The sequence below is a fragment of the Limanda limanda genome, chromosome 15 (assembly GCF_963576545.1).
Source record: "Limanda limanda chromosome 15, fLimLim1.1, whole genome shotgun sequence".
Classification (NCBI taxonomy): Eukaryota; Metazoa; Chordata; class Actinopteri; order Pleuronectiformes; family Pleuronectidae; genus Limanda; species Limanda limanda.
This window is the reverse complement of record NC_083650.1, coordinates 19,438,784-19,465,481: the sequence shown is the minus strand read 5'-3', so window position 1 is coordinate 19,465,481 and position 26,698 is coordinate 19,438,784. Positions and strand designations below refer to the sequence as shown.

General features: G+C 42.9%; 1 protein-coding gene across 1 annotated transcript in view; it reads left to right on the top strand.

Annotated features, from left to right (window-relative positions):
* The window catches only part of LOC133020680 (adhesion G protein-coupled receptor A3), a 183,590-nt gene extending 158,865 nt beyond the window's left edge, over positions 1 to 24,725 (top strand). Inside the window, exons 16-19 of the mRNA XM_061087349.1 lie at positions 2,373 to 2,496; positions 11,979 to 12,124; positions 22,670 to 22,765; positions 23,063 to 24,725. Of these exons, the coding sequence (XP_060943332.1) occupies positions 2,373 to 2,496; positions 11,979 to 12,124; positions 22,670 to 22,765; positions 23,063 to 24,485 (1,789 nt within the window). The 3' untranslated portion in view covers positions 24,486 to 24,725. The remainder of the gene's footprint in view (positions 1 to 2,372; positions 2,497 to 11,978; positions 12,125 to 22,669; positions 22,766 to 23,062) is intronic.
* Positions 24,726 to 26,698: the final 1,973 nt, after the last annotated feature.

The following is a 26,698-nucleotide window of genomic DNA, read 5'->3' as shown; positions in this document are numbered from 1 at the left end:
GTCCTATTCCCGCTTCTACTGTTACTACATCTACTGGATCTGTAACTAGGCAACTGTTTCTAGTTATGTTCATAACAACTTTATGAGACAATAATACGTCATGTTTATAGGTTTGTGTTGTCTCCAAGTAACACAATATCACGTTATTGATTCTAACCATAGAGCCCCAGCCTTACTGCAACGTTACATCCTGCTCGCCATCATTCCTAGCGTGCAACTGCTTCCATCTCTACATTTAACAGTGCTGCTCCCGATGGTTGATGGGAATTTTGAGCATGTTTGGAACATTCACTGATGAAATTCCTCAGCTGATTGTGCCCATAGTATTATGTGTTAGTATATACCCTCCATGGCTTTATTGTCCCTTACAGTTGGCTCAGCAGCAGGTGCAGGTGAGGGAGCAGATGCAGCCAGCGAACAGTTTTATCCCCCCTCGCCCCTCCCCCATACCCTCTGGGAGATGGGGATGTGGAGGGTTGCCAGGTTAATGTACTTGACCCAATGAAAGCCCAGAGCAGAGCCTATGAAAACCCCCTTCCAGGGAGGTCAGGAGCTGGCCTGATTTATGGCCCCAGTCGCTGGAAGGAGTCCCGTACCTGGGCCGCTGCAGAGGCATGGACAGCCGCGGCTCTAACTCTCCCTCCTCTCGCCCCGGAGCAGCGGCGCCCGGCCCCCAAACACGCCTCATAGCTCACTGCTGAGCCGCTGCTTCATCTACAGTTGGCTCACGTGCAGCCGGGGCTCCGCTCCTCCATTTTGGGGAGTGGAGATTTCCAGCACAGGGTTAGTTATATAATTTAAATCGGTGACAGTGACTGTATAGATTAAAAGGAGGGAGCTGACATGGGAAAGTAATTAAAAGAATCGATGGTGTGTTAATGCACACGGTACAACGCTGCACGCTGATATTGTCTGACCTATTTATTCTGTTTTCTAACTGCTTGATGGAAAGACGTAATGTGGGTTAAGTGCCCTGCCTAGGGCTGCCTAGCGCCCTGGCTGATGCCATATTTCACAAAGTGGATATGAGTGCATAGTTTTACATTGTAAAAAACTTCAATTGGCCCAGTCAACTGGAAGCAATCTCTTTTGATTCCACCATCAAACCAGCAGAGGGATTCCTATTTGAATGCATACACCACTACTGTATGTTTGAAAAAGAGTGAAAGAGCAGTGTAAGAAGATTGTACACTGAATGAAACAATGAGTTCTTACTAGACTCTGTGAGTAGTCTTTTGTCTGAGGACTATATTCTTTATTCAGACATATAAAGAATGCAGTCTTTTCTCATATTTTTTTTCTTCTGAAACAAAGATAGCACAGTTTGTTGGAAATGTTGCCAGCTTAACAGAGGAGAAGAATTCTGGTCCCTCGTAAGCTACAGTATCTTTCACCGTGCAGAGTTTGACCTTTGCAAAGCCGCAGCATCTTCAAGCCGAGTCTCTGGAAGAACATTTTTCATCATTTTCCCTTCGTTGTCGGGAGATTTTAAACAATTTATCCCGTAACCACTTCCCAACTGATCTCTCAAACTATCTCTTATACTGAAGGGGAATACATCTTTGAATGCTCCTGTTGCTTTTCATAAATTTGATTGAGTGAGTGACAAAGGAAATATTATGTGGAGGTTGTTGTTGTGATGTTGTGATGTGACAGTTAACTATTAAGAGTGAATGTGGTTTGACCATGAGTCATTCTGTGTGTGTGATTGGCGATGATGATGATGATGATGATGATGATGATGATGATGATGATGATGATGATGATGATGATGATGATGATGATGATGATGATGATGATGATGATGATGATGATGATGATGATGCTCCCAAGTTTAAATATTTGTCCCTGACTCATAATTAATCACAATATTGCACTGTTTTGATGTGGTAAAAAATGAAAATGACCTATTATGATTATTAATAGTACTGTATACCTAACTCTGCTAAATAGTTTGCTTTTATTTTGAAGACAGTTTATGTAAAATCAATAGGATTATGTTGACTGAAATATTTAGTGTGAATTATCACCGTACTTTTTAAAGTTTAGTCAATTAAAGCTTTTCACTTTACGTTAAGATATTATGTTATTCAGCTCAGGCATCGACAGTGGAGTTCATCCAGGCCTGTTTTGTGCCACACGCTCTATGAGCAGTGCTCCTGGCCTCTGTGGTTGTTAATCTATATGGCAGCAGCAAGGTAAAAGAAAAGGGCAATTTATGCAGGCCTTCTTAAAGAGTGGCTTAAATCTTACCCAAATTGGCTGATGGGTAATAGACCTTGAACAATGAGGCTCAGTAAGATTTTAGTTTATGACGAAACACTGTGGGGTATGTACCTGCTAATTTTTTGATTCTTGGTCTTTCATGGCAGCTCAATCCGCATCAGTCGGAAGGGATGGCATATGCTTCTCAACTTCTGTTTCCACACGGCTCTGACCTTCGCCGTGTTTGCCGGCGGCATCAATCGAATCAAATACCCCATCATCTGTCAAGCAGTAAGTGCATTCCCTTTTCATTCGTCCCAGTCTTAAAGCTTTTCTGAAAATTGATTATGAATGTCTATTGAGGTGTTGGCACTGAGTGCAATATGTGGTTGTAGAGTAGTCCAGCCCTATGTGTCTTTCATGCTTCAGCGGCACGTATGGTCTGGTCACTCTGTCACTGAAGTGTTGACACAATGAGCTCTGGTGAGTCAGGCGTTTTCTTCATGAATACATTTGCTCCCTGTCCCTCTGTTGTCTGACTGTGTTCTCTTTTGTTGCCCAGGGTTACTGTGGGTGTTGTGCATCACTCTCTTTTGCTGTTTTGTCACTATATACAGTATATGTGTTTAATCAGTTTGTTTGTCCTTTTAATCTTTTGTAAATGTTTTTTTTCCCCTTCAATTGTCATCTTTACAGTTAATGTATATTCACTAATAACTGAAAGATAGAAACATGCACTGGTTATATGTAATTGTTCAACAAAGGCTCAGTGGTGTGTCCCCATGGTATGCATGATGCTGGCATATGTCTGGCATTAAAGTTCTCAGCAATCCATGTCCACAAATGTGGATACAACCCATAGTAGCATATCTCAGCAGCTATTGGATTAGTTATCATGTGATTCATGGTCCCCACAGGATAAACCCTACTGCTTTGGGCGATGCCCTGTGTTATCCTGTGCCAACAGCATGTCAAGCTTTCACTTATTTCAGTTTGGAACTACAGTTTCTCATCATAGAGATTTGGTCCAAATACTTACAGTTCAAGTAATGGTGTATGTGAAAGGTCCTCTGACACCACCATGATGTTGAGCATGGACTGTAACGATAAGACGGCCAACAAAAGGGGAAGCCAAATACTCTTGATGGTACCCTGGTGGTTGGCTGCGGTTAATACACCCTGCTTCCTCAAGTGTTCATTTTTCCAGTAGGTTTGGTTTGAATTAGTTATTTGATGCTATATGAACAGGGAGGAAACACAGTGATTGACAGCTGAGACTAATTGGTTGAGCAGGCCCTTGCTACCATCATTTGATCACAACTGCGTGGACTCTGGCTTCAAATGACACCATGTTCACAATATGGCAGCGTTCATGTCCAGGATATTTTAGCTGTATTTCTGGATAGTTGAAGGAAGTGGAGACATGTTGTCCATCTATATATAAAGCCTAGGAGGTTGACAATTGTGGCTTTCAGAGGGCTAAATCTAGGACTATTAGATTGGTTGCCATTCCTTCGGTTGAGTTGTGTTCATCTTGATCATCACCTGACTTAATGTGGCACCATTCTTTTGTCTAAATGTAGATTTGTCCAAAAATGAATGCCATTCCCATCCCAGCTGTAGGGTACTTTCTATTTAATTCCTAATAAGCACATGTTAACATACTACTATGAGAAATTTGGTCAATGGAAATTAGAAACTCTATACCTGCTAATCATGGATGTGGATGTAGACTCTTTGTCCTGTTTTAGACTATGATCTTCATTCTGTGAGTGTGTGTTGAGTTTACGTTGACCTCCAAAACTTCTCATCCATCTTGTTTAAATACAGACATCTACGTTGCTTCAGCTCTCAGCGGAATGGCAAAGAGAAACTGTCAACATTGTGAACTTTTAGTCTGCAGAATATATTTTACACAGACATGGAACAAAAGGGGTTTTCTGGAGTCTCTCTGGATCACGGTAATTGCGACAGCGGGCCCCGTCGTGTGATGCAGGCGGAGAGTTTTGTCGCTGCAGTTTGATTTTCTCACCACTTGCACTCACTGTGTGGTCACATGGATGATGCCTCTGTCCCTGCAGCCCATGGTTATGCATGAGAGAGTGAGACCCGTGGAGGGACATGGAGATTTGGGATGTCAGGTTAAATTTGGATACAGGTCAGAGAAATGCTTCGTTTGCTGGCACCTCACCATTTTCAGCTTTAATACAAAAAAGGAGGATATGAAATGCATATATGATTATATGTGTATAACTGTAACTGAAGAGGTGGAGCGCTGTGTGCATTTATGTATAGAATATGCATTTTTACTGCTGAAAGGCGTGACCAGGGTCAGAACCAGGCTTCATGTCCTTGTTACAGCAAACAGCTAAATTGACATCCTCGTAATTCAAACATTATATAGTCGCAGGTGAAGACTACTATAGCATCCTGCGAGCCGCCTTTGTTTCTGTTTCTCCTTTTTCTGTTTAATGATGTCTCAACTTCCTGCAGTTGGTCCAAAAATCCAAAGTATCCCAAAAGATTTGTTTTCACACTGCAGACAATCCAATCCAGGTTTTTGTTTGATCCGATCTAAACTTGTATTTGTTGGTCCGAATCATGAACCTTTCACACCTCATATTTTGGTTAGGGCTAAACTGAAAAGTCTGAAGGTCCAGACCAAACAAGGCAGCAGTGAGAGCCCAGAAGAGTCAGACAAGGGTGAGGATGTCTTCGGAGGTTATCACTGTTTATTCTAACACAATCCTGTGGTCAGATGTGATCATATAACTTCAGCTCCGACACAAATTAAATGACACAGGAATATGTTAACATACTCAAGAAGTTTAGGCCAGCAAGTAGAACTCCGGACGCATTCTAACGAAAAAGGCTGACGGCAATGTCCCTTAATAGCTTCCAGTCACAGGCTGTGTGAGTGTGTGACTGGTTGACTGTGGGATAAAGCACTTTGAGTGGTCATTGGAACAGTGCTATGTAAGTGCAGTCCACCTTCCATTTATAGCACGGCCCCCACGGAAGTGAGCGTCAGGATACAGAAAGTGATCCTCATTCCACATATTGGCTCTGTTCGATTTACTCCTGTCACACTGAGGTATAGTTCACACCTGTGCCAGGATAACAGCCGCTGTCAAAAAGAGTGAGAGAGTGAGGATAAACTGTAATATGTGTCTTCTCTGGCTTTACCACGTGCCTGGGAAGTCGTATGGTCCTGGTGGATTTCTGTTCCCATTGATTGATAGCTGGACCTGTTCAGGTAGTGAGCATGAGACACAAGCTGGAGCAGAGCATCCTCCACTGTCAGGCTCACCTCAGCAGGGGGGGGGGGAAGCGAATATACAGTATGCAGTGAGGAGATTGATGCACACGTCTTCTCTGCTTTACGCTCACAGCTTCAGCCGTCTTCACTCACTCTCTGTTTGTATCAGTGGATCCCGTTCGCTCCTTTTTATTGTGAGCTGCAGCATGCTGGGGACTCGGCTGCCTCCTCTGCTGTCAGAAGCACTTCAGGTGGCCCCTTATTACACAGGGTAAAGACTCTGCATACTGAAATGCTACAAGTCATATTTCATGCCAGGCGGCTTTGCCTGAGTTGCCAAGCGGGAGGCTCGGTGAAAGAAAGGGTGTGAAGGAAGTCACCACATGTGTCGCAGCCGTCGAGAGTCCTCCACCTGAACTGCAACTGACATAGAACGCCTGGTGATTGTCATGACAGGCAGCTTTCCTCACTCAACGGCTCTCCACCTTTAAACATCACATTAACAGCTTCATCGGATACTATAGTTAACAACTATACTACTATTGTACTATAGTAATCGAACCCCCAAATTCAATAATTTCATCTTTGAATACAAGTGAATTTCCAGGGGTTCCTTCGATATTGCAGTCACACGAATTGGATGGATGGATGGATAGACTGAAAACATTATACCTAACACCTGAGCTGACCCCAGTGTGGCAGCATATACATTAGTTTGTATATGCTGCCACACAAATACTTTGCAAGTTTTCATCTTTGTATATGTATTTGTCATATATACAAAACATATACACAGATGAAAACTTGCACAGTATTTGTTTCTTATTTCAATTCTGTCTTCAATGCCTTATAGACAAATTCAAGGAAATTATTAAGAAGCTGCTACTAATTATTAGACCATGAACAACCAATGATATTAGAGGTAAAACACTGACCAGAAGGTAAATCCTTGACAAAAATCCTTATTTAAAGAGCCTTCTACCACAAGTAAAATATTAAATGCAGTTATTTATTCTAATCAGCTGTTAATCAATGCGTTCTGGTGTGGTTCATTGAACTGTTCATCAGAGTTTTTTTAGCTTAAAGGATTTCACAACATGGCAAAGAGTTCTTCTTTTAATTCATTTACTCCTGATCTATAAAACATGACATGAAAAATGCTTTTGGCTCATTTATTTGCAATTAATAAATTCATCAATCATAACTTAAAAACCCCTCAAAGTATATCATTAACGCAGAGCCCATGAATCTAACTCAAGTCTGCTTGTGTAGCAGCGTCAGTGCAGGGATCGCTGGAAGAGCCATGCAACTTTATTTGGCCCTGGTCTTGCGCTTTCACTTTAGCATTCATGCATTTATCTAATTTTATCCCAGGGCCGTTGAATATATTTGTGCTGTTTCCTCCTTCAGCCAATCGCAGTTAACAGGATAACTCTCGGCAGAGTTGGTCGGGAGCCCAGATTGTCTGCTGTTCCACTGGGATGGAGGCAGGCCCCACCAGACACAGTTTGGGATAATTACAGGAGTGCTTGAGGAAATGTGTGATCACACACGATGCTCACAAATACTCGTTCAAATGCTCACACACACACTGAGTTCTCAGTGCTCCCCTCAGTCTCCCTACCTTCCCTCCTATACACACACACATGCACCCACCTTCTCTGCTCCCAGGGGGACACGTAAGTACCTGCTCTCCCTCCAAGCAGCTCTGAAACTAGCTGTGGCAGCTCTCACAGCACATCAAGCATGCACTCTCCGTCCCTCGGCCTCCTCCCTTACCATCCTGCATCCTGGACTATACCACTCTTCCATCTTAGCGCCGCCTCCCCCGCCCACTATGGCGCTGTCGCTATGCAGCATCCGATATCTTTATTGCCCCAAAGTCAAAGTCATCTCTAATCTCTATTTCTGTCTTTTCTTCCGACGAGGCTTGCCCTGTCATTGACTCGAGCAACACCCCAGCTGTCACATTACATCACAGCCAAACGACGAGAGAGAGTATCCTTGTTTCCACTCGCCTCACCTCATCTTACCTCAGACAATCAGGATTTGGATTACTCGTTTCACTTCAGTCAGTGTGACCAGCGTTAAATAAACTATTTAGCCAGAAACTTGGCAAAGAATGTGACCCATATATGAGGTTACATCCGGCTGTCAGCTTAAATATTATATACAGAGGACTTCCTCATTAGTGAAATTAGTTGTGACAGTGAACGCTGGCGAGAAGGAAAAAGGAATCTAGACATTACAGTATCTGCAGTGATTTGCTTTGTACTTTCATTGGGTCCAATTTGAGTGTTCCTGAGCTCATTTGCCCACATCTAAAAGGCTTCCCGTAGTCTGGTTACTTATGCATCCAAAACAGTAGGGAGCTGATATAATGAATATGTCGACAGAAGACAGCTTGGAGGCCCTTTTGAATGCAGCACTTTCAACATATGCTTAAGTTGGTGAAACAATTGGTCTCAGAGTGTTTCTCTTCACAGAAACTGTCACAAACACACAAGCTGAAAAATGCCATTCTCTATGAACATCACTGAAGAAGAAAAAAGAAATGCAGGAGAGGATTTGCTGCACGTTCAATCAAGTTAGACACACGAGTATTTTAATTGGCGAGCAGGACTGAACGATCGAGTGAGCAACTCAGTTTTTTAAAGAGCGATATGCTTTATAAGCCTCTGAACCACCAGGGCAGTGAAAGTATTGTCCCTCAGATTATCACCTCTGCCAAGGATGTTACGTATGTTTGTTTGTTGGTTTGTATGTTTGTTTGTGTGAAAGTTAGCGGGAAAACTAGCAAAAAAGGATAGGAAGGATAGGGTATGAGTCAGCAAATAATCCATTAAACTTGGTTCAGACTCAGGATTTATCTTTTTTTTAATTTTAACATGGCGAGACAGTGCATTAGTCTAGTTTGCTGTTTATTCACAGGATTACGCAAAAACGAGATTAACCCAAACCTTGGTGGAAGGATGTGGTATGAGTCAGGGATGAACCAATTCAAATTTTGAGTGGATCTGGATTAGGGGAGGTTCCAGGAGTTTTTTTCAACGTTTTCATTGATTTCCCAAAGATTGATTCATGGATCTTTATTAAAAAATCAGACATGATCTGGTAGATATTTATGAGTGTGTCCACTTTGCTGCAGAGCCAAAGTCAGATTCGTAGTCAATGATCACTCACACCCACACCTGCCCTATTCCCACTTACAGCGTTCAGTTCTGTTCTGATCTCTCTGCTACTGTTTTTGTACTGTTACCTTTTTACTCTGTAACCATCATACATGCTGTGATGTATGAATACTCTCTATGTGCATTGTATCCTTCTGTGTCCCTCTGTCTTCTTCTGTCTGCATTATTGTCTGGTTGAATCAGAGCAGAACATTTCATGTTAGACTGTTGCGTGTCTGTGATGCTGGATCCTAATGCACTGTAGGTTGCAACTGATGGAAAAAACACACCACAGCATTAAAACAAAGTAATTTGATAAATATTGTAAGGCAACGTCTTAAGTAGATCATTGTTAAACTTCACATTTATTTTCTCACTAAAATAATGAAGGTGTTTATTTGATCCTGACTTTAAACACACACACACACACATTGAGAGTTTCGATTCATCAAAAGAAAATGATGATGAAAAGGTTTCCAATAAGAATGGAAGTACAAAAAACCCTCTGAAATGCTTTGTATGACTGCTGTTAACACACCAAGCCAAGTTTCACTCAGAGACCTGATGCTTTTGTGATGATAATGTTGTATTTTCCTCTGAACTACAAAATACACTGTACTTTACTTCTCTATCTGATTGATATTTAACTAAAAAGTGTATTATAAATGAAGGTAGATAAAAAAAATAACAGAAGAAAAAGGTTTTCCAGCTGTCAGGCTCTAACAAGCTCCATTAATAAGGTAGAGGAACCTGTTTGTTGCCTGAAGCCCCCAAACTCAAAAGAGACTCAGATGAGAGAATAAGTATTTTTATCAAATCAGATTTTTGTCGGTCACCAAAAGTTTACAGAAGGAAAAAATAGGATTTTAAAAATTGATTGGAACATTTTCTCCAAATGGGAATTGAACAGGAATTTAAACACCTTGTTTTCATATTGTTATATTTCTGTGTTGTATTATGCCATTACAATACATACTATGTGCTGTATTGTAATGACATAACAATAATGTGGCCCACAGATCCATGTCCTGCTCGAGGACAGTTTGCATAAAAAGGTTCATCAAGCCGTGAAGTTTATATTCTGTCTCCTCACACTGATGATATTAGGATTTGACTTGTATTGATTATAACATCTTTGTCTTGTCGGATCATGTGCAAAACGAATATCGTGAATTTTTGGCTGTGCAGTTTGATTTCTTCATGCATCATTGACGCCCTCAGTGATGAAAGAGTGAGTTGGAGGTAACAGAAGCTGTGGGGACGCCCTGATTGGAGATGTTAGAGGCTGTTTCCAGCTCCTGTTTTGTTCACTGCGTGGTCCTTGTGCTGTTCACTGATCCAATCACTGACTGAAATGATGTATTTACCCAGATTCTCTACAAACACAAAGCACATCAGGCGAAGGCACACAGCAGATAGGAGAAGAAAATCACCAGAGTCAGACTATGTGTAGAAGATTGAACTAATCATATACATGAGTTAATTAATTATAGGTCTTATCTAGACATAACTTTAACCCACATTTTTTTTCCTCAGGTATGTACTTATGATGTTAAATGATATTGATTGGATGTCTGATGGAGGATTCATAATGCTTTTAAGAATTTTGGTTAAAAAGTCAGTGGAAGGAATATTTAATTATTACCAAGAGACTACCGCCAATTCAACTATAAAGGCTTTTAGGCTTATGTGCTGCAGGTTATACTTACAAACATACATACATACATATGTGTGTATGTATGTATATGTATGAGAGAGAGAGATTTCCCAAAAACTCTAGTTTCTGTGTATCTGTGTGTAAATGTAAAACAGACTGTTTTGGAAATGATGACATCACAGTTTACTTCATGCAGGCCCACCGTTGCTCTGTGTAATGAGCATGAGCCAGACACAACAACAGTGAGAGTTAATACCAGTTTCTCTGTGTTTGTTTAGCTCTGCTACTTCTGATTACAAGTTTGCATCTATATTTAGCATCACTGCACCACATTACCAGCGTTCACAGGTGTCGGCCTCACCCAATATTACTATTTGACAGATCATTATTGTAGACTTTATCGCCACCTACTGGCCCTTGATCCCTGTTTTAAAGTTTTGGCTTCTCATCTGGACGGATACATTATGTCAGATGTAGGTCGTGTAGATTGAGATTTTTCTTTTTAAACACAGGGGGAAAAAATCTATATAAAAATGACCACAGTTGTGTAGACAGGGATTAAGTCATGTGACCACTTCCTGTGATACATCCAGGACTGCACCCAAGAAATAAGCAGCTTTTCAAACTAAAGTGGCGACACCACTCAAACCTCTTCAACACAAGATGATACTATGAAGATTCTGATTATCAAAACTTATTAAGGAGATAAAATTGGGTTAAATAGGTTACTGATATATTAGTACTGTGCTTGATGGCATGGCTGTCCTGTCTTATTCCTGCAGACTGTAGCGTACGACCCCCTTCCTTTGCCACCCCCTGTTCTCCTCTTATTTCCATATTACCAACACACTTCTTCTCTGTCTGTTCCTGGCGCTAATGAAGCTCTGTGGTCTGCACACTCTGCAGCAGTGATTGACTTACCATCCGCTCCCTGCTCTCTATAACCAGCTCAAGGACACTTCCAATTAGCATCTGGACCCTGGTAGACTTGCCTCGGTCCCCAGGCCTATCAGGCAGCAGAGAAACAATTTGATTGGGTATCTCAGGTTTCCAGTACATCATGAGCAGATTGACTAAGGTGGAGAGAATTAATTTTCTCCCTCCAACCATTTTCCCTTCCACTCCTCCTTTTTCTGCAACTCTCATCTCCCCGCTGCCTTTTTATTAGCTGGCAAAGCCTTTAAACAGAGTCGGATCAGTTTCCCTATTCAAACATCATTCATGAATATTAAAACAAAGAGGAGCAGAGATATGTGTACAGTGCATTCTGGAAAACAATCACGCACTGATAGTTGTCGATGTGACTATCATTTATATTCACATTTGCTATTCACGGTGCTTGTGTCCTCTAACTCAGCTGATAAGGAGCTTCTCAGTATCACCATAACGCTCTCATCCGAGACAACCTTGATGATTCAATAGCACTTTTTGAACCTGCCTTTCCATTCTTGTACTATTGTCTTCCTGTGAACGATAACACAAACCTTTCAGGTCTTGAAGGAAAACGTCTACGGAAACACCCTTGGAGTGACATTGATGCTGAGCATATATTCCCTGAGTTAACTATTATTCCCTGAGTCAAGTCTTGAGAGTTTTCAGTGGCACACTTTACTGTATATATTAGCAAAAAGTTCCTAAAAGTCAAACGAATGAAACTTAATGCGCCCTCTGTCTGCTCCCGTCTCAGGTCGGGGTCGTGCTGCACTACTCGTCTCTGTCGACCATGCTGTGGCTCGGGGTGACGGCGAGGAACATTTATAAACAGGTGACCAAAAAGCCTCCACAGAGCCAAGATGGTGACCCGCCTCCGCCCCCTAAACAGCCCCTGTTGAGGTAAGCACAAACCACCCTCCTCAACCTTGACTGCATCCAAAATGGAATAGAACATAAAAAAGATGTGTGTATGTATTTTGTGTCGGTGTGTGTGTGTGTGTGTTTGTTGATCAGTCTTGCACTGTCATTGCTGCTTGCTGTGTGAGTATCATCAGAGGCCAAGGACCAGTTTGCTTCTGCAAAATTATTTACTCGCTATTTTGGTCAATGCCTGACCTGACCCAGTGTGTAAGATGTATGTAGAGTACCCGATGTGTACTGTAACCTATGAAAGATGTTCGCCAAAAAATAACAAATATATTAATCCATAGGCACAGGTATGGGGTGAGAATTAACTGAACTCATGTAGGAAGTGGTTAAATTACACATTCTTTATTTCTGGAGAAATCAGATATTTCAGTAATGGTGCAGTATTTATACATTTAAATAAAGTAACTCGAAATCTAGTCAGCCGCAAGGATTTGTTTTTTTGTGAAGGACTATGTCGCCGGGTTTGGATTTGACTTGGTGATAATAACGGGTAAGGGGTCGTGTCCTGTGCTAAGCTTTGATGGACTGGACGGGCACAGGTTTGCATCATATGTGTATATGATTATTATATTGATGATGTATAAGAGTGTGAGCAGCCCTTTGCTGTTAGTTCTACCTACTTTATATACAGTGCAGTCTAGTTGTCCATTGGTTCCAGACCTAGAGGTCGACCCCCCTTCGAAGATTAACCTAGGGGGGTCTTCAGATGATAAACTGGGGAGGATGAAAAAATATACTTTTTTGGCTAAATCTTTGCTCTTTTTGTGAAATGTGCCAGGGGTTTATCTCCCTGCTCCATCAAACATTATCTAAGCCTTGCCTGTCCACAGTCTCGCCCGAGGGCAGAGGGTGCCCAGACCCACTCTGAAGAACAACCTCCCCTAAGACCTGACTGGCGAGAGCCTCATCCTCTTTTAAATCCCTCTCAAAGACACATTTTTCTAAGTGTTCGTTCTCAGAGTATTGGGTCAAAATTAAGTTTCATCTCTTTGTCACTTTTTTAAAAACTTTTACTTTACAAAGTCTTTCTTCTCACTCTTGTCTCGCTGACTATTTTTGATAATTTTCAAATTTTATTTTATTTTCCTTTTTTTTATCTCTAACATTTTGCATATTTATATATTTCCACCCCAACATTTAATGCTCTTCTAAATATTCTTAGTTTTCTTTTGTTTCACCTCAATTGTTTACGTGTTGTAAAATTGTATCAATATTAGTGTAAAGGGAAAATTGCGTCTAACACATGGATTGAGCAACCACTGGTTTAATATTTCAAAAGTAGTCCTCACAATTATTGTATAGTTGTCAAATGAAAGTATATAAATATTACAACATGTTCAATAGTATATTGAGGCTAAATGGAAATACTCAGGGGAAATAAAAGGCAATCCAAATCACACATGGGTCGGCCTACAATAATTTACATTTATATACTTATATAGATTATCTTTTCTCCAAAGACAAATTGCAGACATCACGAGTGAAGAGTGAGTTCACTCATATCTGTTATAGGGTCACTTTCTCCTCTCTGGCTGACCTGTGCAGAGGTGTGTGTGTCCTCCACTGAGGGTTTTAGAACATGCATATTTGTGCCTCTGTTGATTTATGCTTGAGCTTCTGTACTTTGTCAGGTGTTTGCTGCTTCTTGCTTTCTTCTAGAGGACAACAGTAGCTTTACACAGAGGAGTTATTGCATTGTTTATCTGCGGAGACATCCACAGCTAGTTTGCATCCCTTCAAGCCGCTGGCTTCGTTCACTCTGTGGTGACGTAGCTGTCAGGTCTTCCTCTTTGTAATGGTTGGCTCTCCTTGTGGACGTCTCACAAGTTTGCTCATGTTGAGAAATTACATTTTTAATCGGAGTCACTGTCCACCTCGAGGGGACAAGTGCAGGTTTTGATTGGTAATGATTCACTTAATGTGAAAATGAGGCTGATAAATGCCAGTGATGTTGAGTGAATTCCTTTTAATCAGTCCGATTTCTGATTTGAGGCCTGTTTAGCTCAGAAGCTCCAGCTGGTGACGCATTGCTTCACTGATGGTCAACATGCTCTCAATACATAACACATCTGATCATTTTATCGTTACCGCTGACTCATCAATACCAGTGGGCAGTGTTTTCCTTCTTCCCCTGCAGATCTTGTCTTGTCATCCAACTATTTTTAGATTCGCATGACGTTTAACAGAAGCACTTTAAATAAAGCCACAGCTGAGTCACAGGGAGCCTTAGGTCCTGTCCTCACTGATGCAGATATTTTGCAAAACAAACTTTTCTCTGCGCTGGAGCCTCTCGTCCACACGTAAACCGCATTTCAAGTTACTGTAACAAAGATTTTTGTGCAGATTTTCAAACACTTTGGTTTATGTGTATCTGTGTGCAAATGTAAAACAAAGCGCTTGTCCATCGTTGTTTTTTGTAATGTGCAACAATAACAACAATGACAGCTGTAGTCTGGTTGGCAGGAGAATAAGCTCACTGAGCATGCTCATAAGGTTGTCCTCTGGTATTTGATAGATCTTTAATGTAGATTTTATGGATAAGAATCATACACATATACAGATATTGGCCTGGCATGCTTGTTTGAGCATTTATAGTCAATGTTTGTGGTCATTGTCTGGACAGCTTTATCTATTAGGGTTGTGTGGCTTTGGGAGTTTTTTCTAAATGGAGGGGAAAATAGGAGTTCAAATGCAACTGAAGTAATGTAAAATCATTTGAAATGAACACATCTAAGCCTGACCTGGTGTTGAGCTCGTCTGATAGAGATGTGTGTCGGAGAGAAAACGTTGGGAACCGATGCTTTTCGTCTGTCGATGCGTCATTTCTTTGTAGGTTAGATACTGCAGTTTTCCAAAAGATATAACACACGCATATAATACACATTCTTGCCCAGAATAGCTGATCTGGGTCTGTAGTAAATGTTTGGCTCAGTTATTCTGTTTTTGAGACTTCACACAACCCTGTACTGTAAAACCAATAAACGTCAGGAAGCGGAGGAATGAAGAAGAAGCCAACAGCTTAAAAATATCTGTATAACTACAACTTTGATTATCACAACTCATGGAGAGGCTAATGAGCCAAATGTGTTTAGCCTTTTTGACTCATTTAATTCCCATTTCCTTAGCTGGGACCACGCCCTACCAACAAGTGATTTAAAAGGTTTGAATGGAAATTGATATATTGGATGTTGAGTGAAGTGGTTGAGGTGAAGAGATGAGTGAAGGAGGATGAAGGAATGAGGGTAAGGATGAGAGAAGGAGGATGCATGGATGAGGGAAGGAGGATAAAAGGATGACGGAAGGAAGATAAATAATTGCAGGTAGGGATGATGGTGGGAGGATGATGGGATGTGGTTGAGCAGAGGTAGAGATGAGGTAGAGCTGTGAACGCATGAAGGGAAGGGAAAGGGTTGTTTGAAGAATCTGAGACAAACACAGTGTGACAGGTTGAGCCCATATGAGAAGTGTCGGTTAACCGGTTAACTTTATCTGTGAACACAACAGATTGATTTTCAGCTTTTTGTCTTTTTATTTCCTCTCCCCTCAAACATTCTCCATTTCATTCCTGTCCTGCTGACTCAGGAAATGTGGGCATATTTAAGAGGATCAGCTTTTGGACCCATGCAGTGCTCTTCCTCTGCGGTGAGAAGGTGCTGTGTGAGCTCCGCTGCACATTGCAACCGTGCCGCAGAGCTCACACTCCAGATGTGGAAAGAAAATCCTGTTAGTTAGGGGGGGAAGGTTTGAGAGCAGGGACACGGAGGCACACAGAAGGTGCACCGTCACAAATGCCTGTTTGTCCTTTAATCTTTTATTCAGTGAGCCATTTCCTTTAAGCTGTTGGAAAACATCAAGCTGGGGCTCGGTTGCCCAAATTTCCGGCAATTTGATGGAATATTTGGAAGAACATGAAGTGAACGACCCCACACAAGAAAATGATTTATACATGCGAGGCTGCACTTGATATGAACCCCACTGGAATATATGACTTGCTTTTAACAGTGTCTGTCTGTCGGCTGTTTGAGATGATTATTTCGACACCCGCAGCAATCACATGGACATTTATCACTGATTCCACCTGGAACTAATATCTATAAAAATGCATAAGCGAGCGACATCATACGTCTGACATTATTAAAACTGGAGTCTGCCCAATAATGTATTCCTGAAGAGTCACTGAGGATAAGGTCCCCGTATCAGATAAGGATCCCCTCAACCCATAAGCAGCACTTTCCTTGCAAACCCAAAATCTTCAGACACCTGCGTGACTCGGGGGGGATGAGGAAGGCGCGGGTTTATGGGAAGCGCTCTTGAGGTTTTCCCATCATGCACTGCTTGTGAATGAGATCATTTGTCGGGGGGCCAGGCGGAGGGATCCTGTGGCGCGGCAGTCAAGTTGATCCACAGTGATTGACTGTAATGCTCCCCGTCAGACAGGCTCATGCAGTGAGACTTAGCAGCTGGAAACAAATCAATTTCTCCTCTGAGCATCCTCCTCCTCTGAGCATCCTCCTCCTCTGAGCATCCTCCTCCTCCCCTCCTTTCCAAACAACCAACCTATACCTGCTCATCTACCTCTCCACCCCTGTCCCTGCATCCCCTGGCTGTATCTGAAGGCATATCCAGCAGACCATCATGCTGACCTTTGTCAGAAATCTGCTTAGCGTGAGACGCCTCCGATCAGGCTATTAACTGACACTCAGCTGGTGTGGTGGGTGCAGATCTTGACCCAACCCTCCCCTTTTTTGTAGAATCTCTCTCTGTGGAATTTAGTGACCCCTGAACTAACAAACATGGCGTCCTCTGAAGAGAAGGCCCACTGCCGATCCCCATTTTAGGCTGAAGAAAACTACAATTTGTACAATTTGGTTACAAATTTGATCACACACTAGTGAAAACATCACAAACATTATTTTATTTTCAATATCTGACAATAGAACCCCTTTCACCTAAATCTTAAACACTGCGACTTTTAAATAAACAAAAGCCTTCCGCTTTAGAATGATAAACTATTAAATGCAAACATTCAAATTCAGATTCTGATGACCTGGTGTGGTGGGTGCAGATCTTGACCCAACCCTCCCCTTTTTTGTAGAATCTCTCTCTGTGGGATTTAGTGACCCCTGAACTAACAAACATGGTGTCCTCTGCAGAGAGGGCCCACTGCCGATCCCCATTTTAGGGTGAAGAAAACAACAATTTGTACAATTTGGTTCCAAATTTAATCACACACTATAGTAAAAACATCACAAACATTATTTTATATTCAATATCTGACAATATATCGCCTTTCACCTAAATCTTACACACTGAGACCTTTAAATAAACAAAAGCCTTCCTCTTTAGAAGTATATACTCTTAAATGCAAACATGCAAATTCAATTGTTAAATAGTGCAGTTGAGGAAACGGATGATGAAGACCTTACATAGATACTGTCTCTTGGTTTGGATTAAGTTTTCATAGAGTCGTCTCTCAAAGTAGTAATGGCTGTGTTAGGGGCTGTGTTATTTGAATTATGAAATACGTCTATTAAAAAATGAAATGGTCTTGTGAGGTGTAATATCCCTCTGAAATCACAAAAGTCTCATCACCACTCCACAGAGAGAATGAAATTAATATACTAGACTGCTACATGAAATAATTTGACATTTTGGGAAACACACAGTAATTTTCTTCTGAGCCACATGAGAAGTCTGACACCACTCTCATATCTGTCAATTAACTACAAGGCTACAGCTTGCAGCAGCTACTTTGGCTCAGTCCACCACTGCACCACCCCCACATTTTACAAAAAAATATTGTATTAGCCCAATGTGATAAATTAGCCCATTATGGAGCTTTAGAGGTGTGGGAGGGTAAATAATTTTACCTTCGGAGCCGGGGTAGCTAATTTCCCTGGTTTATTCTAAGCAAGGCAGCTTCACTCTGGACCTGTTCAGACTCGGTATTAACATCCACCCTGAGAGATCTGATAACAAGTGGACAGTGTTAAGTACATATGTTCACACCTGGCTACTGTGTCTGTGTGTGTCCGTGTGTGTGTGCGTGTGTGTGTGTGTGTGTGTGTGTGTGTGTGTGAGGGAGAGAGATACATAGAGAGGGAAAGAGAAAAAGCGGAGTCAGGAGGGACTGAATGAATGAATGTATGAATGTATGTGTGCAGCTATGAAGAAAGATTTTACCAATTTGTAACAGTTGAAATGTGGACTGCTGTATTAAGATATATTGTGTAGCCTAGATACAACAGCAGCTTCATCTAGTGTTTCTCTCAGCTTGGTTGCGTAGTACACCTCCTACGAACCAGACAAACAGATGTTGTATTCTTGCCTCTCAACTCGTATGTGATGAGTTCCAGGTACATGTGGCCTCTATTTAGTTCATATATGATAAGATGGTAGCAGTACAACCGGACTTGATGTGTAGCTTATGTTAAATGTCATACAAGGAGTTTTTAATTGGTTATGAAGCTGCCTCTTTGTGACCTACAACAGCAAATTAGATATGTGTCATAAATTCCCTCTGCGTCTTAGCGTCATCAGGGGTTTTTGCCATGTAATCAATGAAACAGGCCGAACTTGAGGCTACACTGAGGCTCAAGGTAAATCTGACTGGCTACTGGTTTGTATGGTAGTACGATGAAAACCATGTGGCCCACTCAGTAGATCAGACATCAATACCTCTTTTATCAATGCCTTTTTAAACTAAACGCTTCCTATTTTGGAACGTAGGACGAGTTACTTTCTGCCGCACTAATTAGCTCTAACTATAAGCTTTATCAAAAAGAAAGGTTTTGAGTCTACTCTTAAATGAACAGATCGTGTCTGCTTCCAGAACTGAAAGTGAGAGATTATTCCACAGGAGTGGGGCTTGATGGCTGAAAGCTCTGGCTCCTACTCTACTTTTAGAGACTTTAGGGACGACAAGTAAACCTGAATTCTGGGATCGGAGTGCTCTAGCTGGTTGATAAGGTTACTAACATCTCTTTAAGGTAAAAAGGCGCCATATTATTAAGGGCCTTGAAGGTGAGGAGGATGAACAGTACTAAAACAAAATTATAATGCTGTCATATTAAAGTTGTCATAGTAGTCATCTCATGGCTATGCATCTCTCAAACAGCTGTGTGTCTTTTTGTCACTTCTTCCACAGCAAAAACATTTGCTGGCCCGGCCGAGGTTATTACGATAGGAGACGGTGGAAATCTGCCTAAAAGGCACCAAAATCAAAAAAAATGAAAAGTTCCTTGCAGGGGCTTTAATAACGGAAACGTGGACACATGTTGTTGTGTTGAATAATCTCACTCCATCACGAGACACGGCCCCAAACTGTTATGAATTCAAGAACGGTATCAATCATTATGTGGTGGTCAGTGCGATCAATGTATGGACACTGAGAACCATAACAATATGGCTGGTTCATTCCAAAACTGCAGATGTCAGATGATATATGTGGCCCAGGCCATATTTGTGTCCACACAGCCTAAAAAAATGTGGCCATATGCATTCCTCTGAATTTGGTGATCTGATCTCAGGACCCATTGGGGTGCGTTCAGACCTGACCAGACCACACAGCTGCACTGACCACTTGTAATGGGATCACTCAGGTTGGATGTTAATTACAGTCCTGAGCGAGGTCTCTGTGTATAACAGCAGTGATATAAAAGGACTTTCAGAACTGCAGATTTTAGACTAAGGTACTCACCTTAGTCTAAAATCTGCAGTGTATGTGTCTGTTGCCATTGCATAGTGCAGTTGTTCCCATAAGCCTATGCCCGGTGCGGGAACTATGGGGCCATCACTTGTCCCGAGCTGTGCTATGAATATCCTGGTGCGAGTCCAGGGAGAGGACAGCCCATAGTCACCGAACAGAGGACAGTGGAGAAAGCAGAGCAGCGAGGACGGGAGGGGAGTCAGTGGAGCTGCCGGCTGAAAGGCACTTCAGGGTCTATTTATATCAGATGATTACTGTTCCTAAACTCACTCCAAAGCACAACTCTGCATACACAGCCATTCTGTCAGAGTTTGAAGGCCCTTTTTTTAATAGAATGGCCAACCCCCAAAAAAAGAGTGTGCTTCAAAGTGTGCAAGATTTGTGTGTATGTTCCTGCAAGGGGAAGGAATTTTTAATGCGAAGGAGGTGCTTATTGTTTAGAAACAGAGAAGCATGTAGAGTGTCATTTGATCGTACATGCTTTACATTATTTTGCATGTATGCAACATATGTTATCTCAGGCACAGGTCTGCAGGAAGCACTGGGAGGATCTCCTACAGGCTGAAAGCAGAATGAGTGCTATAAAGCGCAGAATGCTTTAACATGCACTCGCTCTTCTCATTTATGCTTATCTGGCTGACGGGTGTGTAAATGGCTTTCTGTTGGAGGAGGGTCCCTGAGGGAACTGTTCCACTCAGAGGCAGTGACAGGCCAGTAATGCCGCCACCACCGCCGCCAGCCCCCTCCAGCCCCCCCCCCCAACCGCCGAACCACCCCTCCACCGAACAGCCCAGACAAACATCTTGATTGTAATTGAATTTTTGGGACGGCCGCTGCGTGACGGAGGACAGATTGGGAGCGAGGGAGAGAGAGGAAGGGAGAGAGGGCAGGGGAGGAAAGAGAGCAAACCGAAGATGAAGATGGAGGAAGACGGAGAGGTTAGAGCGGTGACAGAGGTTGAAATTGAACAGGAAGAAGGAGGAAATAGCATAGTGTTTTATAGGAAAGTAGATGACAGTGCAGAGGACAAGGGGGGGGGGGTGCAGAGAGGGAGCAGCTGAGGATTCGCTTCATTTCTGCCTTGAATTCTTATAGCTCGTGACATATGTCATGACATGAGTGTTGTTGTTCAGCTACCTGCCTGTTCCAAAGGAAGCATCACAATATATTTTTACCTTGTTTTGCACAATCTAATAATTGAGAGCTTTAAGTAGTTTTGTTGTCAAGGCTACAGTAGAGTTCTGGAAGAGTACTGTCACTCTGGCCAAAGAAAACGTAGGATCATCTGGTCAGAGAGTTCCAAATATTTTTCGCATTACAAGACTCGTGGATCCACTTTTGCTTCAACTGACCTTTATATGTTACATGTTCTTACGTCATCTCGCACAGGGATCTGAAACAACACACATGTTTTTCAGTTGTTGTCTTGGCCGAGTCAAATAATTCTGACGGTTCTAACACCAACTGCAAAACAGATTTTCCTGCACAATAAAGTATAAAGTCAATGCAATGCACACGAGGATGTGAAATTTGCGTCATTCGCTTTAAAATTCACAACGAATTTTGTGTAAACAAAGGATGAAATAACCATCCTCTCATATCCATCCAAGAAATATAAAGCCGGAAAGCAAAAGGAAAGGCTGCAAATATTTATGTTTGTGATATAGATGGATGGATGGATGGAGGGATGGATGGATGGACGGACGGACACACTTCATTGTCTGTCCCAAGTGACAGAAATTCCCCTTTTGACAGGCTCAACACATAATTCACAATTGACAACACACAGTAGATGTATATTCAGACAGATACAAATGTAAACCTTTGTGAAAGATAATTTGATGGGAACCGCAGCTGAACTACAGGAAGTGTTGGCGCTCTTATCTGTTAACATGTGCGCCAAAATGAAAAGAAAGCCATTCTGCGGTGCACCCTCGGCCCAATCGAAACCAGTGTGTCTCTGTTGTAAGGCTAAAGCTTACTGCAGCTGCCTCTGCACCACCCACCACCACCCCTCCACCCATAAATATCAAGCTGACTTATTTGCAGGGACCTGAAACATCACACAGCACCAACACAGTAAACACAGTATGTTTTGTTTCTTGGTTCCTCTGATACGAGACCTGCAGTCTGCATGGTGCAAGAAAAAGAATCCCAACTTGCGGATACAACTTCAAAATGCAAGGCTTTACTCAGTAACAGTAAAAAGTCAGAACTCTCTAATGCTCGATGAGCCCCTAGATTTACTCTCAACTCCTTCTGGCTCCGACTCCAGATTTTCTTTTCACATCTCCTGTGCTGTTGTAAACAGCAGATGCTGTAAATTGCAACAATCAGTGCTGACAAATGCCTTTATCGACAGGAAACAGACTTGTTTTCATCACAAAATTTTGCACCCTGAGAGTGTGATGACAAACACCGTGAAAAGCTCAGCAGCTAAATCGTCAGTGATCAGATTTGTCTTTTTTGGGGAATTGTCATATCGGAGACAAGTCTAGAAATGATATCTGACAACTATGTCAGTTTCTCAGTGTCATGGTTTGATCCTTAAGTTTAGAAAAACCAGAGCAACTTGTGGTCAGAGCTTCATCCTCTGCACCCGTCTATAATCTCGTGTCTGTCACGTTGTTCGGATCCTTTGATTGTTATCTTTCTCTTGTGTGTCTCGTGTTATTTCTCAGTCATGTTTTTTGACAGTGTGCTTTTGTGTACTCCAGATGTGAGATACAGGATTTGTAAATGCCAAACTTATTCTCACCGTTTCTTCTTCTCTCCCTCTCTCCGTGTGTGCCTCTATCTCCTCACAGCTTTTATTTAGTCAGCGGTGGAGTGCCCCTCATCATCTGCGGGGTCACGGCAGCCGTCAGTTTCGACAACTATGGCAGCGGGGAGCAGGCGCCATAGTAAGTCCTGGATTTGCTTTCACTTTTCAGGTTGAATGACACATCAAAACAAAGTGCTTTCATGATTAGGTAGTGAAATCATTTCCGAAGAGAAACCTCTTTAAAACCAAATTACATGTCGTTATCCAAAGATGACATATAAAGACGCAAATCACACTCACCTCCACCATTATGCTTTTATATGTGCCATGGGATCAATTTAAAATAAGTACATTTAAGCGGAGTTTGTAATGTTCAGTTCATTTGTAAAAACGAGTATGAATTATTGAAAAACCCTGGTGTTGATGTGTGTTGCAGCTGCTGGATGGCCTGGGAGCCCAGCCTGGGGGCCTTCTTCGGCCCAGCGGCCTTCATCTTCCTGGTGACATGTGTCTACTTCCTGTGCACCTTCATCCAGCTGCGGCGACACCCCGAGAAGAAGTATGAGCTCAAGCAGCTGACGGATGAGCAGCAGAGGCTGGCCGCCATCGATGTGCCGACCCACTGTCACCAGGGAGCCGAGCCCGGAGCTCTGACGGCTCCGCCTGGCGGGAGTCACTGCCCGGCCGGCTGCCCGGGCATCCCCATCAACCCCGCGCTGCTGGCCAACGAGCACTCCTTCAAGGCCCAGCTACGAACTGCGGCCTTTACCCTTTTCCTGTTCTTAGCCACCTGGACATTCGGCGCACTGGCCGTGACCCAAGGCCACTTCCTGGATATGATCTTCAGCTGCCTCTACGGTGCCTTCTCCGTCACCCTTGGCCTCTTCATCCTCATCCATCACTGTGCCAAGCGGGATGATGTCTGGCATTGCTGGTGCTCCTGTTGCCCCGGACGACAAGCCAACGCTTGTTCTGGCGCCCACGGGCCAGCTCAGGCCCGGCCCAAGGTTAACGTGAATGGAGATACCCCCGGGCACAGCCACGGTCACAGCCACTGCCACCATGACTCACCATGTCAGGGAAAAGCCGTGATGAGCTGCGGTCACGGCACGTTAGGTCACTGTAAGCATGCTGCCCTTCCGTCCTCGCAAAACCATGTGACGTGTCTGGCCCCGGTGACGCCGTGTTGCGCCGCCCTTCACAGCCAGCAGCTGATGGAGCAGGAGCCCGCAGCGACTCACGTTCTCCTGCACCCAGACCCCGAGGGCTACAGGCCAGGGATCCAGTTGCACCCCTGCCTAAAGAGCAGCACCAGGACTAAAAGCCGTCACTTCAGCCGCCGGGCCGGGGCCGGCACTTGCGGAGCAGGGGGCGAGAGGGAGTACGCCTACCACATCCCCTCCAGCGTGGACGGAGGCAGCGTGCACAGCTCGCACACCGACAGCCCCCACAGCACACACGAGCGGCACGCCCACATCTGCCCACATCTGGCCCACGAAGGCCACCACGACGGGCATCACACGTGCCACGCCGCGGCAGCTACCGAGGCGCTGGCGTGCCACAACCCCTGCCACAGGCACATCTGCTGTGCCAAGGCAGACCTCCTCCCTTCGCTGTGCCCGGCAGAGGCAGGCGACACGGGCATCTTCCTGTGCGGCTGCGGCAAAGTGGCCGAGGAGGACCCGACGGCGGCACATCACCACCTGGAGATGCACGCCCCGCGCAGACAATCCTACCCCCAGAACCCACCCAATCAGAATGGGATTCTAAAAGGGGGGCTACACGAAGGACTCCTGTACACCTCAGACAGCACAGGGAATATACGCACTGGACCCTGGAAGAATGAAACTACTGTGTAGTGGGGGAAGGAAAACAACAGGCAGCAGCCCTGCCTCTAAACCCTTCTGGAATTGAGAAAAAGAATTGAAGGACATTTTGAACATCACAATCAGCGTGGGATATTTTTATTTCAATGTCCTCATGTTTTTATGTGTGCTGTTTTACTGTACAGAAATCTGACATCATCTAAATGCTCCCCCCGTCGAGCATTCCATACTCCAAACAGAATCTCCTCCATCTAGAAGAATTTGTGAAATATATGTCACATGATTCCATCCGATGTAATTGAAGGTATTTCTATCATTCCATATAACTGCAGATCTCTCTCTCTATATATATACAAAATGAATGGTTATGTATGAATATGTGTGTTAGTGCTCAAAGGCAACACGCTGCAAGATTCTTTTTTTTTTACAGTTTGAATCTGAATCCATCAAATACTCTAGGATGACAGTGAACCTCCAGTATAGAACTCTCGGCATCCATGTTTTAGACGACTAAACCAGCAATTTTAGACTTCATGGGTAGTTTTTTTGTCAGTCAAGCAACAGTGAATATCTACATGATATTTTCTAAATAATATACAAAGATGCTGTGGCTTGCCAGAGATGTGTGGGTGCCAGTTGCGTGACCCAACGGTAATAGGAAAAGAGAAAAAGTGAAATTTAAGCGTCCTCTTCCAGGTTGGTATTGATCGTGCCGTCTGTATGATGTCTTCACCGTTGTGTTTCTTTTTCTCTGGGAGACGAGTAAATAACAACAGCGTCAACATGTGAATGGAGAGCTGGTGCCACTGAGTCATTGGATCCAGTGTGAAGTTTTCATTACCGCTGTGCCACACTGAGGCCGGGTCCACGCAGAGAGCTCTTCCCCAAAAGCAGCGTACAGGTTTTTACACTCGTCAGCTCTGCTCTCACATGCTACATGTGACCTTATGATTTTTCTTTGTAAAAATCCAGCACTCAAAAGCATTTTAGGACAAAGAGAGTGTGAATGTGATTATAAATCGCAGAAAGAAGCTGCTTTAATGTTCCGGGCTGTACCGATGTCTATAAAAACCAATAAAACATTTCAGACAACCTCCCCCAGCACCGGCTGAAATGAGACATGGCAGGAACCACTGCAAATTCAACCCCGTTATAATTGTATTTTTTTTTTTTCTATTTTTGTCCCATAAATGCCCCCAAAGCATGCACGCCTCCTTCTACGCAGCTGTGTGATATATTTTTTACAGTGTGAATTTATGCCCGTCCATGAACATATTATTTGCTTTGACCTGATAAAACTGCTGCAGCTTGCCATGTCTCATTTTGGTCACACTCGTGGATTAAGCCTAGTTCCCAACAAACACTGTACTATTTCCCACCGGTAATCTCCATTTAACACGACTTTAAGCTTCGATTTATCCCAGAATCCACGCCTGAAAAAAATCATACCGCTCCCTGTTCTGCTTTGATAACTCGTGTCAGGAGAGGCCAAGGTTGAAATATAGATCTTTCGTTTTTTTTTTTTGGAACCATGAAGGTCACATTCTCTTTGAAGGATTGCTACCCAGTGGAGAAGGCAGAAGAGACGCTGAATTGGTTTTGGAAGCACTTATATCGAGTTTGATCGTCCAGACAAAACCTGTCATACATTTCCTCAGTAAAGGCAACCCTGCCCCCCCCCCAAAAAAAGTCCGCTCTACAGCAGCGCATATAATCTCACAGCAAACCCTGCTCTAGCTACACCACCTCAGCATGCACACCATCTCTTCATCCATCTTGTGCACTCTTGTCTGTGTATATAGAATTGGTTTCTGATGAATTATTTTATATGAGATTTAAGATATTTAAGAATAAAATAAAAGTCTATATGTAATGAAAGTTGTATGGGGAAAAAAAACACTGACCTCTTAATGTTAATGCTCAGTATCTGAGTTTAGAAATGTCTGTTTTTATTTTTTTTCATTTTCAAATGCCTTTTTTTTCTGTTGCAGTTTTTTTTTAAGTTGACTTCATAAAGTATGCTTTATGACTTGTCCTGTCATATCAGAAATTAGAAATGCACTACACATAATAACATTTGGCCTGCCAGAATGGAAATTGTCCCTCACAGTGTGATTATTATGAAAAATGTTTGTTCGGACAGAAAAAAAATGAGAAATCCTGGTGTGATGCTCCTTTCATTAGGATGACAGGCTTTTAATGGTGTAATTATGCCGTGTTAGACATCAGAGATGATGCATGATCCT